This window comes from Motacilla alba, chromosome 1A (assembly GCF_015832195.1).
Source record: "Motacilla alba alba isolate MOTALB_02 chromosome 1A, Motacilla_alba_V1.0_pri, whole genome shotgun sequence".
In the NCBI taxonomy this organism is placed as follows: Eukaryota; Metazoa; Chordata; class Aves; order Passeriformes; family Motacillidae; genus Motacilla; species Motacilla alba.
Genome location: NC_052031.1, coordinates 56,256,072 through 56,269,708, shown reverse-complemented (window position 1 = coordinate 56,269,708; position 13,637 = coordinate 56,256,072). Strand labels below are relative to the sequence as shown.

The 13,637-nt window shown below is 39.6% G+C and overlaps 1 protein-coding gene across 13 annotated transcripts in view; it reads right to left on the bottom strand.

Moving 5' to 3' along the window:
- Nucleotides 1-13,637, bottom strand: part of ABCC9 (ATP binding cassette subfamily C member 9) — a 74,159-nt gene that overhangs the window by 37,120 nt on the left and 23,402 nt on the right. For all 13 annotated transcript variants that reach the window (XM_038154328.1, XM_038154329.1, XM_038154330.1 and 10 more), the window contains 8 exons: nt 12,097-12,252; nt 10,135-10,269; nt 8,643-8,805; nt 7,971-8,011; nt 6,418-6,560; nt 2,825-2,933; nt 1,581-1,691; nt 917-989 (listed from right to left, as the gene is read on the bottom strand). In XM_038154328.1, the coding sequence (XP_038010256.1) occupies nt 917-989; nt 1,581-1,691; nt 2,825-2,933; nt 6,418-6,560; nt 7,971-8,011; nt 8,643-8,805; nt 10,135-10,269; nt 12,097-12,252 (931 nt within the window). The remainder of the gene's footprint in view (nt 1-916; nt 990-1,580; nt 1,692-2,824; nt 2,934-6,417; nt 6,561-7,970; nt 8,012-8,642; nt 8,806-10,134; nt 10,270-12,096; nt 12,253-13,637) is intronic.

Sequence of the window (13,637 nt, the reverse complement as noted above, 5' to 3'; positions counted from 1 at the left end):
ACCCCGCCTGTGAACCCATGGCCTCAGACTGTAAACTCCTGGAGCACAGACATTCTGCTGGTGACACTTAATGCTACGTGGAAAGAAATCATACAGGCTTGGGGATTACTAAATCACCATGTGACAGCAACCTAAAGTAATACACTATTTTAAAACAAAGCCCTTGATAGGAGATCAAAATAAAGCATAAGACTATTTAATAACATGAAATGCCAGAAGACAGTGTTATGAATATTACAGCATTATCAACAAAAAATTATTGTTGTTATAATTAATAATAAAAAATAATAGTTGCTACTTTTCACATTTGCTATGCAAGTACTCCAAAACAAACCAGCATTTTGTAAACCTGTGGAATCCCTAACCAAAGACATTGAGGATGCAAGGAATTACAGGAACTCAGCTTCATAAAGAGGAATTCATTAAGAAACAAAATAATTAAGGATTTCTTGACAGAAAAACTCTATCTTCTGAATGAAAATAGTTGTGAACTGGAAGACTGCAATGTTGATAAATGGCAAGAAAAGTATAATATGTGAGGGTTGCTGAAAATAACATACTGAGTTAGATTGCCCCTTTGGTTTGAATGAGTCTGGAGTTCTCTTTCTTTTTTTTCAATTTCTCTATTAAAAATAATAATTATATTGTTTTCAACCATTTTTTCATGTTTTTTCTAACTGAGTTTCTGCTATTACAAAACTATATAAACTATTTAGATATATAAAAGCCACATAATTTATCTAATAATATTACTGTAGGAACAATAGAGCTCATGACCTTGTATACACTTTTAAGCTCCATTTTTTTCTTATAAAATTCTAAATGTGTACCTTTGTGCATTTCAAAACACCAAGAAGTGTAATTAATAACAATTTGACTTTATGTATTTCACGTTTAAGGTATGCTTTCATCCTACCTGTTGGGATTCTAATGTTTATGTTGGACAGTGTAGCTAAACCACTTCCCCATGAAAAGTATCCATTGGTCACCTACAAAACAATTACCACAAATCAGATATTTAAACACAGGAGGGGAAAAATTAGAATGATTAATTTAGATTTAACATACTTTCATTAACTAAATCTGTGATTAATGAACACGGTGTGGTATGGTTGTACACACAGAGATAAAAGCAAGCTAAGTTTGTAAAGATTGCCAAACCTCAAAAAATTGTGAGTAGGAAAAGATAGATACATATGATAGATAAATGATATGATAGATATGATAGATACATAAGATAGATAAAAATGTGTATAATGTATATAAGGCAAGAAAGGGATGATCTTGAGCTGAGCTCTATTTACCAAATACTTTCATTTTGTCAAATATGAGACTAAAGACTTGGACATCAGATTTATGATACCACTTTGTTTCCTGAGAAGACACGAAATAACTGTAAAAACTGGTCTGAAGCTCACTCTTCTCACTGTAAATTTGGCTAGAGTGCTAACTTATTTAAGGGCTTGCGCTTGCTCTTGCCATGGAGAATTTGAAATAACAGCAGCACTTGGGCACCATCAGGTGCTTTTGCAGGAGGACCTGCTCCCTATTTTCATGAGGGAAAATATTTTCCAAACCACCTTAATGGCCACATCATCGATCTCCACAGGCCTTGTCTGCTTCCTTGCTGGCTGCTCATAGCTTTCAAGCTGATACCTCAGGGGCTGCCTCCTGTTGATGGCCTTGGTGTGCTACACAGAGAGAAGTGAAAACAGGACAGAAGTTGGAATCCTCATGAGAAGACAGCATTTGGTGCCCTGTAAAGCAAACAATCCATTCCCTTTCCTACCAACATTTCAGCTCAGGAGAAGCAGCCAGTGCTCTACAATATGTGGTAATACAGATACAACACTGTCATGCACACATTTTAAATGTTTTAAACACCCTTAGCTGAATAACAGAATATATAGGGATTTTTTGCTTCCCATGCATAACCATGCCAAATTACATCTCTACCATCCCTCTCAAACCCTCTCCCCATCATCTACAGTCTCTGTAGGACTAAGCAGAAGGTGGACAGGACAAATAAAATAAAAGCTGAAACAATCTCATTTTTGTTTCTTTTATTATCATTGTTATCCCAGAAAAACAAGAAACGTGTTCTTTAAGGTTGGCAAGCTAAAATAAAATTTATTTTGTGCTAATCTTTTCTTTCTGTCTTCAAGTTTCAGTCACATTTCAAATTGTACAGTCAGTTTGAAACTGTTGAAATAGATAGCTTTAGAAAAATGTCAAAATGAAAAAAACACCTTTTCCCAAATCATCTTCATTGTAGTTTTTTGTCTTCAAATTTTCCTCAAATAAACTCTATGTTTAGTACTCCAGAAACAGCATTTTGTAGTTAATTCCTATTTCACAAATTTGGTCTTGTTTTTTTCCACCTTTAATTCTGAATTTCCCAAAGCAGGGATTGTTCCTCCCTAAGGATGCCCAGTATAAAATGGATTGTACAGGCAACATACAGCACAAGCCTCAGAACCACAAGATACCCATCTGGGCCTTCTATAAAAACAAAGAAGGTTGAATTTTAGTCATATTTAAATATGTTAGTGTATTATGGTTCGTTTGGGTTGCTTTTTTTTTTTTTTTTTTTTTTTTTTTTTTTTTTTTTTTGCTATTGACACTTCAGCAATGCTTAAGTGTGTTTGGGAACCCTTCATATCATAAAAACATAGAAATTAGGACATAAAAGAGGCAAAACTGGTCACTATTAGAGCCAGGCTAGGAATAAAACCTCCCAGGCTCTATCAGCTTGGCCACGGTCCTTGTATGGGGCTATATGGCCTCTCTGCTTTGAAATTCAGTGTCATAAAGCAGAACTTACAAGTCCTGTGTGCTTCTTACAGGATTCATAAGGTACAGAGCTGTCCCCCCCTCTCCAGCTGTCATCTCCAATCTCATCACTCAGGAGAAACTCATTCAGCTTCTGTACACTTGAAAGAAAACAGAGGACAGTGAGTTACATAAAGGCAGGTTTCCATGAATACATTTCCTTTTTTGTGCAGTCATGCCAGCAGGATTTATCAGAAATGTTCCAAAAGAAGTTCATGGGATACTTTCATCTGCCACCCTGATGGCAAATGAAGATTTATGTGTGTGGAAGGACAGATGAAAATAATTAAGCATTGTACTGGTAGCTGGGAATGAAGAGCAGAGCAAGAAATGAGGGTGCCAAAGGAGCTCCATGGGAATGGTTTCCCTCTTGGCAGGCTTATCTATTCTGTGCTTTTCTCAGGCCATTGCTGTCAGGGTGCAGAAATAAGTCATTCACCCACCTTCATTCTCTGGAAATGCCAGGGCAGTGAGTGCATCCTGACACAGCTTTTGCATCATATTAAAAAAAGACACTAAAGCTATTAGAGACTGTCCAAAGCAGGTCATGAGGATGGTGAAGGGTCTGGAGGGCAAACCATATGAGGAACAGCTGAGGTCACCTGGCTTGTTCAGCCTGAAGAAGAGGAGATTGAGAAGAGACCTCACAGCAGTTCCGCAGCTTTCTCACCAGAGGAAGTGAAAGTTCTGCAGCTTCTTCACGACAGGAAGTGAAGGGGCAACTACCAATCTCTGCTCTCTGTGACCAGTGACAGGACTCAAGGAAACAGTATGAAGCTGTGTCAAGGAGGTTTAGGTTGGATATGAGGAAAAAGTTCTTCACCCAGAGGGTGGTCAGGCACTGGAATAGGCTCCCCAGGGAAGTGGTCACAGCTGTAAGGCTGACAGAGTGCAAGAAGCATTTGAATACCACTCTGAGGCAGAGGGTGGGATTCCTGGGGTGTTCTGTGCAGGGCCAGGAGCTGGACTCAATGATCCTGGTGTGTCCCTTCCATCTCAGCATATTCTGGGATTCCATGGTTCTATGCACAGCATGCACACAAGGGCTGGGTACTGCACACCTCTGCACAGCCATGGCCAGCCCTGGAGACACACAGCAACTCTTTGTTTAGCTCTTAAAATTGTCTATTGGGAAACATAGCACACAAGTTCAATTCATTCTTCATCACAGGGGGATTTGTTCCTTTTTCTGTCCCCCTTCCTTTCAGAGTGCTGTAAGCACCTGAGTCTTTATGATTCCAGGGAAAGGATGAACAAAATCACACACCAGTCATGGTGAAGTTATTACCTTGCAAAAACGAAAATCAAGGTGCATTGGGCCAGAAACTGGGAAAGCAGAAGGACATATGCCTTCAGATCAGAGATTTGAACATTAATCTGCAAATGAGAATGCAGTCCATTTCAAAGCCTGTCTGTGTATTTTGTATTAAATTATCAATACATCTTCAAGCCACAGAGAGACAGGTTAGCAAGAAAGCACTGCTATTGTCATTATTTCCTCCTGCCAGCATGCCTGTTCCTGTCTCCTCTCTTGAAAAGAAAATTTATGTGCCCACAAATTCTGATATGTTTCCATATCAGAATTTCAGTCTTACATAAGGGAGTAAGCAAGAATTTGTTTTCTTGTAGAAGATACAACAAGACCTTGTTTTGATCATGCACCTAAAATGACATTGACCTTATTTTACATTTGAATGAGGTACCCTCAGAAGTTTCAGTGGCCCTAGAACTACTCTTGAACAGAAAATTGAGATTCTGACCAAAGTATAAGCTCTTAATCACAAAAAATAATAAGCACATATTTGTGTATATATTTGATTGAGGATAGAGCCATGAAGTGGCCAAACATACATTCTTTATCCTTCACTTGGGTGACATGATGTTAATGGGAGAAAGATGTTAGGAAATGAGTTTGAAAAAGGATGCAGTTTGTTTTGGCAAATCTGGTCTTTAAATATTGTCTTGGGGGTGGCCAGCAGTGTTAAGGAAAATGTACACACCATTTTGATATTAGGGCTATGCTAAACATAGTACAGAGATGTAGAGGCTTGGATGATTTATAGAGGAGCCTGGAGATTTTCCACTACTCAGAAATCATTTTCAACCTAGGCAAAACATCTCATGTGGGCCCTGCTGCTGCTTTGATAAAAATAAACGCTGTTAATTTTGTTTTGTTTTGTTTTGTTTTGTTTTAAGTCAGTGTGGCACTGGCAAAGGACAGCTCTGGAGCCTGAAATCCCCTTGACTGCTGTTTGATATTACCATTACCCACTAAAAATAGGCAGTGACAGCAGCAATGCCATATCTTGCCAATGTGCCTCAGCCTTGGCATGAAGGAATAATGTTTCTGGGTGGGAAGGTTAGTTCTGTCTTCCCATCCTGTTAGTGCTTGGCATCTGACACTTTACTGCCAGCCAGGTGTCATTTTGCATTTCTTGGGACATCTTGGCAGTGTGTAGGTCTGCATAACCACACTGTGACTCAGTCCATACAGGCCATAGACACAACATGCAAAAGCCTGAAATTCAACTTATACCAATCTGATCCTTCAAGATTAAGTGCCCTATAGCCCAGCATGAAGAAGCTGCTCTGTTGGGCTGTTTTACATAAATAAATATCTGGAACAGGATGCAGGACATCATTAAATTCTCACTTATAGCCCAATGTAATTTATGTGGAGGAAGGGTTTAGCCAATTACTCTTCCTTGCTTCAGCAGAGCTGGTCTTGCTAGAGAGCTTCACACCAGGTTCTCTCACCCCCTCAGTGCTGACAAGAGCACAGAGAATGCTAGGGAAGAGGGGTGGTGGGTGGTCAGAGTGTGAGAGGAGGAGCATCTCCCAAGGAAGGACAGTGCAGCTCTGAATCCCAACTGCCAAAGTTAGTGAAATTGTAAAAAGAATGGAACATTAGGAATCATATAATCACAGAATGGCCTAGGTTGGAAGGAATCTTAAAGACCACCTTGTTCTAACCTCCCTGACATGGGCAGGGACACCTTCCACTAGCCCAGCTTGCTCAGAGCCCTGTCCAACCTGGTCTGAAGCACTTCCAGGGATGGGACAGCCATAGCTTTTCTGGGCAACCTGTGCCAGAGCCTCACCACCCTCACAGGGAACAATTTCTTCCTCATGTCCAATATAAACCTTTTCTCTGGCAGTGTGAAGCCATTGCCCCTTGTCCTGTCACTCCAGGCCCTTGTCAAGAATCTCTCTCCATCTTTCCTGTGGGTTCCCTTCAGGCACTGGAAGGCCACAATGAGGTCACCCCAAAACTTCTCTTCTCCAGGCTGAACAATCCCAATGAACAATTCCCTCAGTCTTTCCTCCCAGCAGAGCTGCTCCATCCCTCTGATCCCCTTGGTGACCCTGCTCTGGACTGGCTCCAACAGCTCCCTGTCCTTCCTGTGCTGTGATTCTTTGTCTCTGTGTCATGCAGTAAAAAGGAAGGGTCACTCTGATTTCTCTCACATCTTTAGCATCAGAGCCCCACCTCACAACACTATTCCACGTGAGCTGGTAGAAACAACTTTTTCTGGTACTGAACATGAGTGTTCAGGAGTTGGAGGAAGGAGAAGAACCACTTACCTCACGATGGCCTTGACTGCAAAACGAACCACGGTGGAGAGCAGGAACAGAGGTGTGACCAGGATGTGGAACAGTGACAGGGATGCAAATGCCTGGGCGGGCTGCAATGGCTTGTCATTGGTGTATGCATAAGTCACAAAGGTCTGTCACATCAGGGAAAGAACAGTAAGGACAAGGACTCTTGAACAAGAGGACAAGGACAGCAAGCAAAATATTTTGGTCAGCTAAGGCTAATAACTACTTAAGTTCACTGGGAATCAGGATAAACTGAAGAGAAAGGTGTGTTCTGTTAAAGCAAAATAGATTTCAAAATCTTGCCAGTGATTTCAAAGGTTTACATGCTGAAGAGTGAAAATTTTCAATTTTTACAATTTTTCAATTTTTACAATTTTCTTTGTAAAATCTAGCATTTGATTACACCTTTGTAATTGACTTTAGGGTTTACAGGAAAAACACAACCCCAAAAAAAAAACAACCCATTAAGAATCTAACAAATCTTAAAGTTTTTTTTTTTCACAGATGCAGAATTCTGGTCATAAATGTTCCAATTCTTGTACACACTCAGCATACTCTGCCCCTAAAATTTGGTCTACAAAAGCTCCTTACTGACCAGCATGGCATAGTTCCTCTAGTGCATGAGGCTGAGACTTAAACTTGAAAGACAAGCAAAATTTATTCCTCTTTTAACTGCAGAGTACCCTTTCTCGAAAACTTTAATGGTGCCTCATAATGCATTTTGAAACAGGAATGAATTTTGCTGCTAAAGAAAAAGCAAAGACACTCAAAACCCCTTTCAAAAAGAGCTTTTCAAAATGGGTCTTCTTTCAAGTTGCAATGATCTTTCTTTCTTTCTTTCTTCTTTCTTTCTTTAAAAAATTCACAATGTAATGATTTTTCTTTCTTATAGTAAAAAATCGTTTTTTATCGAAGAAACAGGCAATCCCCCAACCAGGGAATAATGCACTCTGACTCCATGATTCAGAATGCTGAACAATTGCTTTATTAAAACTATATTATATTACACTAATACTATATTATAACTATACTAAAGAGATACTGTACTATACTACACTAAAGAAAAACCCGTGACTGACTGAGACAGTCAGGACACAGCTTTGAGTGATTGGCTAATCACTCAAAACAACTTTCCCCCATGTCCAGTTAACCAAATCACTTTGGGTAAACATAACACATTCCATATGTCCAAAAACAACAGGAGCTGTGAAGAGAGATAAGAATTGTTTTCTCTTCTTCTCTGAGGTTCTCAGAGCCTTCCCCAGGAAAAATCCTTGGGAAGTTGTGCCTGCTGCTCTCTGTGAAGAGAGCTTTAGTCACAATTTTTCTCTTTGGTTTTACCAATCCACCTTCTGGGAATGAAAACTTCCAGTGTCATGTTCTCCTGCAGTTAGCAGGGGCACTTAATTCATCTGCTGGTTTTATGAAGAATAGGTCCTACAACAACAATGGTGCCCCCTTTCTTCCTTTTGACACCCCCTCCCCCCACTTTCCTCTCCCTTTTTTTATAAGGAAAACTGAAAAAAATAATATCTTACTGCAAGAACAGCTGCTATAGGTATGGCTGCGTTCATAAAAACTGGGAAAGAGAAATAAAATAAGTATCAGATTATAGGAAATAAGAAAAAACAATTTTACAGTAACTGTATGACACTAAAATAATCCAGTTATTTCCAATTCAAATAATTAAAACTCCCAAAGGAAAATTAGTCTGCAGGAAGAAATTTCCTTCCCTGATAGTTCAGAGTCTTAAACACACCAACAAATAAACCACAGAATTCTCTCATTTGTCTACTCTCCTAAGCTGGGATAAAAATCATTATGTGCACAATTAATATGAAACACAACTAAAACATTACTCAACCGTTCTACATTGCACAAAACACAATTTATATGAAGAAATTATAATTTATCTTTGCTGCTGTCCGAGCTGCCAATATTACCTGGAGCCTCCTTACTATAAAGCAACTACTAACTGTAATGTCACAATTAAGGTAACAGAAAACTTACTGCAAAAAAACCCCAACACTATGTATTTTATCCCTTCAAATTTCTGTGCTATGTATTTATCATGCCTTTTTATTTTAATGACATTACACACAAACAAGAATGTCTCAGGCACAGCTGTATCTCTCTTTAGCTGAAGTTGGGAGGAATGTTGACTTAAATAATAGGATAATTTTCCAAGCACTAAAAACACAGTTACTTACTGGAAAGAGATGTATGAAGTGCAAAGGTTTTGAGACTGGTGAGCTCTTTCATTCTCGTTTCTTCCACACTTGTACAAAATATGTGCTCCCAGGCATACAGCTTTAATAGCTTAATGCCTTTGAGTATCTCATTGGTTTTCTTTAATCTCTCAGTAGAATAGTCCTTCATTTCAAGAGAATACCAGGGAAAAAAATTATAACTGTTTGTAGTCTCAATGAAAACCCTCTTTTTCCCTCACTTCTGTTGTTAGATTCATTAAATTTTTTTTTTTCATTTGTGATTTTGTACAGGTGCCATACTGAGAGGCAGAATATAAAATTTTATTTTCTTTGGAGGTGTTAAAATATTTACAACCACTAGGGGAAATTAAGTGACCCTTTTCTGCAAAGAAAAATAACTCAAAACATCCCAACCCTTCAAAGAGAGGGTGAAACTCAGGGAGGTGGGTTAGTAGGTCAATGGTGTCCATAACAATAGACAGAAACCTAAATGGGTGTATATGCTGGTGCAAGAATCATTCTGGGATCTAGTTGTAAAAATAAGTGAGATTTTATCAATGTATTTAGCTAAATTCCTCTCACTAGAAAACAGTAATTATAAGTTTTGGTAAAATCACGAGTTTTGGTAAAATCATAATCCAAAAGATGTTATGAGTCAGAGGAAGTCAGAATAGAGCAGTAGGAAAGATTGAGATTATTTCCAAAAATAGGCAAAGATAAGTGCTCTGTACAATTTTTACAGGTTACAAAAACTGGCACAACTCAACAGGATTGAAGTGTGCTGGCAATTAGATCCACGCATCAATAAATTTGCTTACTGAATATTAAGAGAAAAAGGATCTCTAAATATTTGGCAATTTAAACATCAAAGGCTTATTTGAAAAGTTCAAGGGTCACAGCAATAAAGTTAAAAATTAGACAAAGGAGCAGAAAACATTTCTAATTGGAACTAAATGGGGCAGAAAAATATACTTACAGCCCTGAAGAATTTAGATATGAATATATAACAATCCAGCAGTGCCAACTGATTTTTAGAAAATACCAAAGCTTAGGTGAAGAGTAAAAAAGTCTCTAGACTTTACAGAGGGAGGTTGTGCACATTCTTTAATACTTTCCTGCTATAATTTATCAGTCATTTGCACTGTTTGTTATCATCCAATGAAACACAACATCTGCATGTGGGAATAACACCCTTTCATGGAGTGGAATTCAGACAAAATTGTGCTAGTTGCATTAAAAATACTCTTTGCAGAGAAGGCAGGCCAAGGACCACATACTTTTTTGAGATTCTCTTCTGACAAATTGTGAGGAAGGAAGAGACACTCAGCCACAAAAAAACAGACAGGAGGGGAGGGACAGGGAGGGAGGGACAGTGCAACTGAGGGATGGCCTGCCCAAATGCACACAGTGGTTTTCACTAACTAGGAGAACAGAACCCAGAAACCCTGTTCTCATTTCTGGATCATAAATGTCACTGAAATAATTCACTTACAAGAGTGCTCTTCTGAGCCTCAGCCAGCTTGGTGGCTATGAAGTACTGGATGGGAGCTAAAAGCACGATGACAGCGGCCCCGACCAAGGCGCTCACTCCCAGCAGGTTATAGAGGAGGATCACACCCATTATTATCTGTGAAGAGAAAAGCAGCATAGAAAAAAAAAAGTAGATTTCAATATGCCAGAACCACATCAACAGAAAAATGTTTGTTCTTCTAATAAACACTTAAATGGTTCATAGGAATCAGCTGAACCCATACTTCAGGAGGTCACATTTGTAAAGTGTGGGAAATAAACCCAGAAGCCTTTCTTTTTGACATTAACTAAATAGTTTGTGTTAGTGCCTGGTAGTTCTAATTCCAGACTGGGTTTCCACAAAACTAAAGGAACACTAAAATGATGGTGCTTGCCCCAAGGCATTTTACAGACCTCCTGGACTCAAGTCCTGTTTACACTAGAGCTCCTTACCTCACTCTGGAAGCATTCAGAGGTCTTAGGACTGTCATGGATCACAGTTGCATTGTGTTGTACTGTCCCTGTGCAACTGCAGGCAGAGGGACATCACAGACAGGCACTGATCCGCGAAGCAGATGTGCTGAGACTGACACAAACTGAGCTTGGGCATCAATACCATGTAGCTCTGTAGGAAAATGTTGCCTTAGCCCTGCAAAGGGTTTGGGAACGCTCCTTATAGAAGGTTACCTGGGAATGGCTGTGATGTGACTGCTGTGATTCTACTTCCTGAGTTAATTTAAGCTCTGCTATATAAATATTTCTATTAAAGCTCCCCTTTGTGATAGTGATGTCCTCAGTGATGAGGGCATATAGAATTAGTTGCATATCTCATACTTTTATCTCTTAAACAAGTCTGTCTTTAAATATCCCTTCTTATTATACAACATCAGAAGTAAGAATCAATGGTGTTTAACATTTTTAAAGCAATATTTAGCTTTTCAGGCTCCTGTACTGCAAATTACCATACCTAGCCACAGCAATCAGATCACCTGTTCATTTAAATAACTTTCAAAGTATTGATAGCAACACTTTCATCCAGGAAGTGTTTCACAGGATGTGAAACAGTGAAATGAAACCATATCTATTATTTCTAATTTCTGTTTCCATGTAGCCTTTTTTGCCTTTCTTTAAATAAACGATTTCATGACACTCTAAACCCTACCCAACCCATTAGTAGTAGTAATTACTGACTAATAAAATAGATTACTGATGCAGTTTCAGTAAATTCAGCAAAACAGACCTACTATAAGAGCTAGTTCTACCCCTTAAAAAAATTCTTTAATGTGAGTGGGTCCTGACAATTAAGGACCATGCCAAACACACCCTGAGCTAAAATTCTGAAGAGGCAACAGGAGTCCAAGCTTCATGGAAAATCAGCATGTCTCAGGTCATGAAGTCTTTGGCATTTTTGAAGATTTCCTTCAAGCTAAATAATCTCAGTCTTTCCTTCCTACAGATCTGCCTCCATTTTTTTTTCCAGCCTTGATAAGAAGCAGATATGTTCAGTGACTAAGTTGCTTAGATGAGAGCTCCTCTGAGCATTGTCAGTGTTCATGTCAGTCATGGAGCTGGATTCAATTGCTGTTGGTCCTGCCACAAAACCCAGTTACAAGTGGACACTGCAGAAGCAATGCTTAGGGCTCATGCCAGGCGGCAAAATAAAAGCAATGGATTTGTGTCAGCAGTGGAAGAAATATGAGCAGGAAAAAGGATTGCAGGTCCTCATTCTTCAAGTCACAGACATAGAAATCCTGCTAAAAAAAACCCTCTCTCTTCACTGGCCCTTGGAAAGACACCTTTCCAGCCCTTGGGCCACCTTTCTGCTTGCTAATCTTAGTGGGAAGTCCAGGTTCCCCTCTGGATTTTGTGGCAGTGTCCCAGACATGCACTCTCCTCAGCCAGGCTGGAGGATCTCTGAAATCAGGCCCTAACTTGGATGCTCTACCTGAACAGGCATTGCCCACAGATTGGGGCACAGGAACAAGAACCACATTAATTGGTTGGTTTCTATGGCAACCAAGTTATTGATTTGTCCCAGTGTCATCTCTCCCATGGACAAGTTGGATGTAGAAAGCCTCAGGATCTTATTATATATCATTGCCTGTATGAAAGCAGAAAAAAAGGAAGTTAGTAAAATGATGTAATTATGAAAGAACAGTAGCAGTGGGATGTTTCAAACTGCATCATCAGCCTTTACCTAGGACAGCCCTTCTCCCAGTCTCTCACCTGAGACAAAGAGAGATGGAGACAGAGTGAGAGAAAGCACAAGATAGAGAACTGACTTTAAAAACCGCCAATTCCTCTTAAAAGGTTTGTTGCTTAATGCAGACCTAAAATAAAACAAAAAATGACAACAAAATATCAAAATTTAAGAAATTGGCCAAAGAACCTTTTTAACAAGCATTTGGTGAGCCTGCTTTCCTGTGACACTGTCTGTCAAAGAGATCCTTGTTTCTGATAAGACCGATAAATTCATGCTGTGGAGTTTGATCAGAGTGGGTATGTATTCCTTTGGGTTCCTCTGCATTGCCTGGCCATTCCTTTCCGTAAAATTTGTAGGAGTGTAACAGGGTTTAAAATTAATCAGGGCTCACATCTACTGAATTTTAAAGGCAAATATTGTGAGCCCAGTTTGCAGTTATGATCAAACATCAAATGCTGCAGCTCTAAGGAAGTTTTAAAAATAATTTGTCCTTTTATATCCTGTAGAATTAATCAGAAATGCCTGGTGAATTATATCAGCTGCATATGCTCCTAAGAGTCCCAATTTCGGTAAGTGGGAGTCACAAAAAGGAGTCACAAAACAAAAACCAAAACCAGGAGCTCTTTCATTCAGTCTGTACCATCTATCCTGGGAGAAGGCCAAAAATGTTTGAAGCAGCTCCATCAATCAGAGCAAGTACAAAAAAAAAAGAAGCTTCCATGCTGAGATGATATTCCCATGGTTAGTTACATCTGGCAAAACATCAGTTCTGGCTTCTGGATTGCTACTGCTGCCTGTGGAGTTTGGTCTGTGCAGAGCCCTGCTACACCCCCCCCCATGTGCTGGGCCATGCTGGCTCCAGTTCATAAACAAGGCTCCCACACAGGGGTAGGGGATGCTGGGGTTACAGACACAGCCCTGCAGATGAATCACTCCCATCCCATCCCACAGGGCTCTGTGCTAAAGGGCATAAATATCCAGAGTCACTACTCCCGACGCATGCACAGTGTTCCCATAAAACAAGGACACTCCGCAGATGGCTCTGTCCACAGTCAGCAGAAGCAAACTTATAAGCAAACGAACAAAGCAGATGCAGAGCCAAAATGACGCTGCTGATCTTCATCTGTCTCTCATTGTCTGCAAAGATGTGTTTTCATATGCATGGGTTTTTATGGGTGTTAACCTTCCAACAGGTTAGAATGATGGGATTAGTTTTTAGCAAAAGGAATTGGTGCCAGCAGTATGCCAGCACTACATTGTCCAGTTTTCTGTATAAAAATACA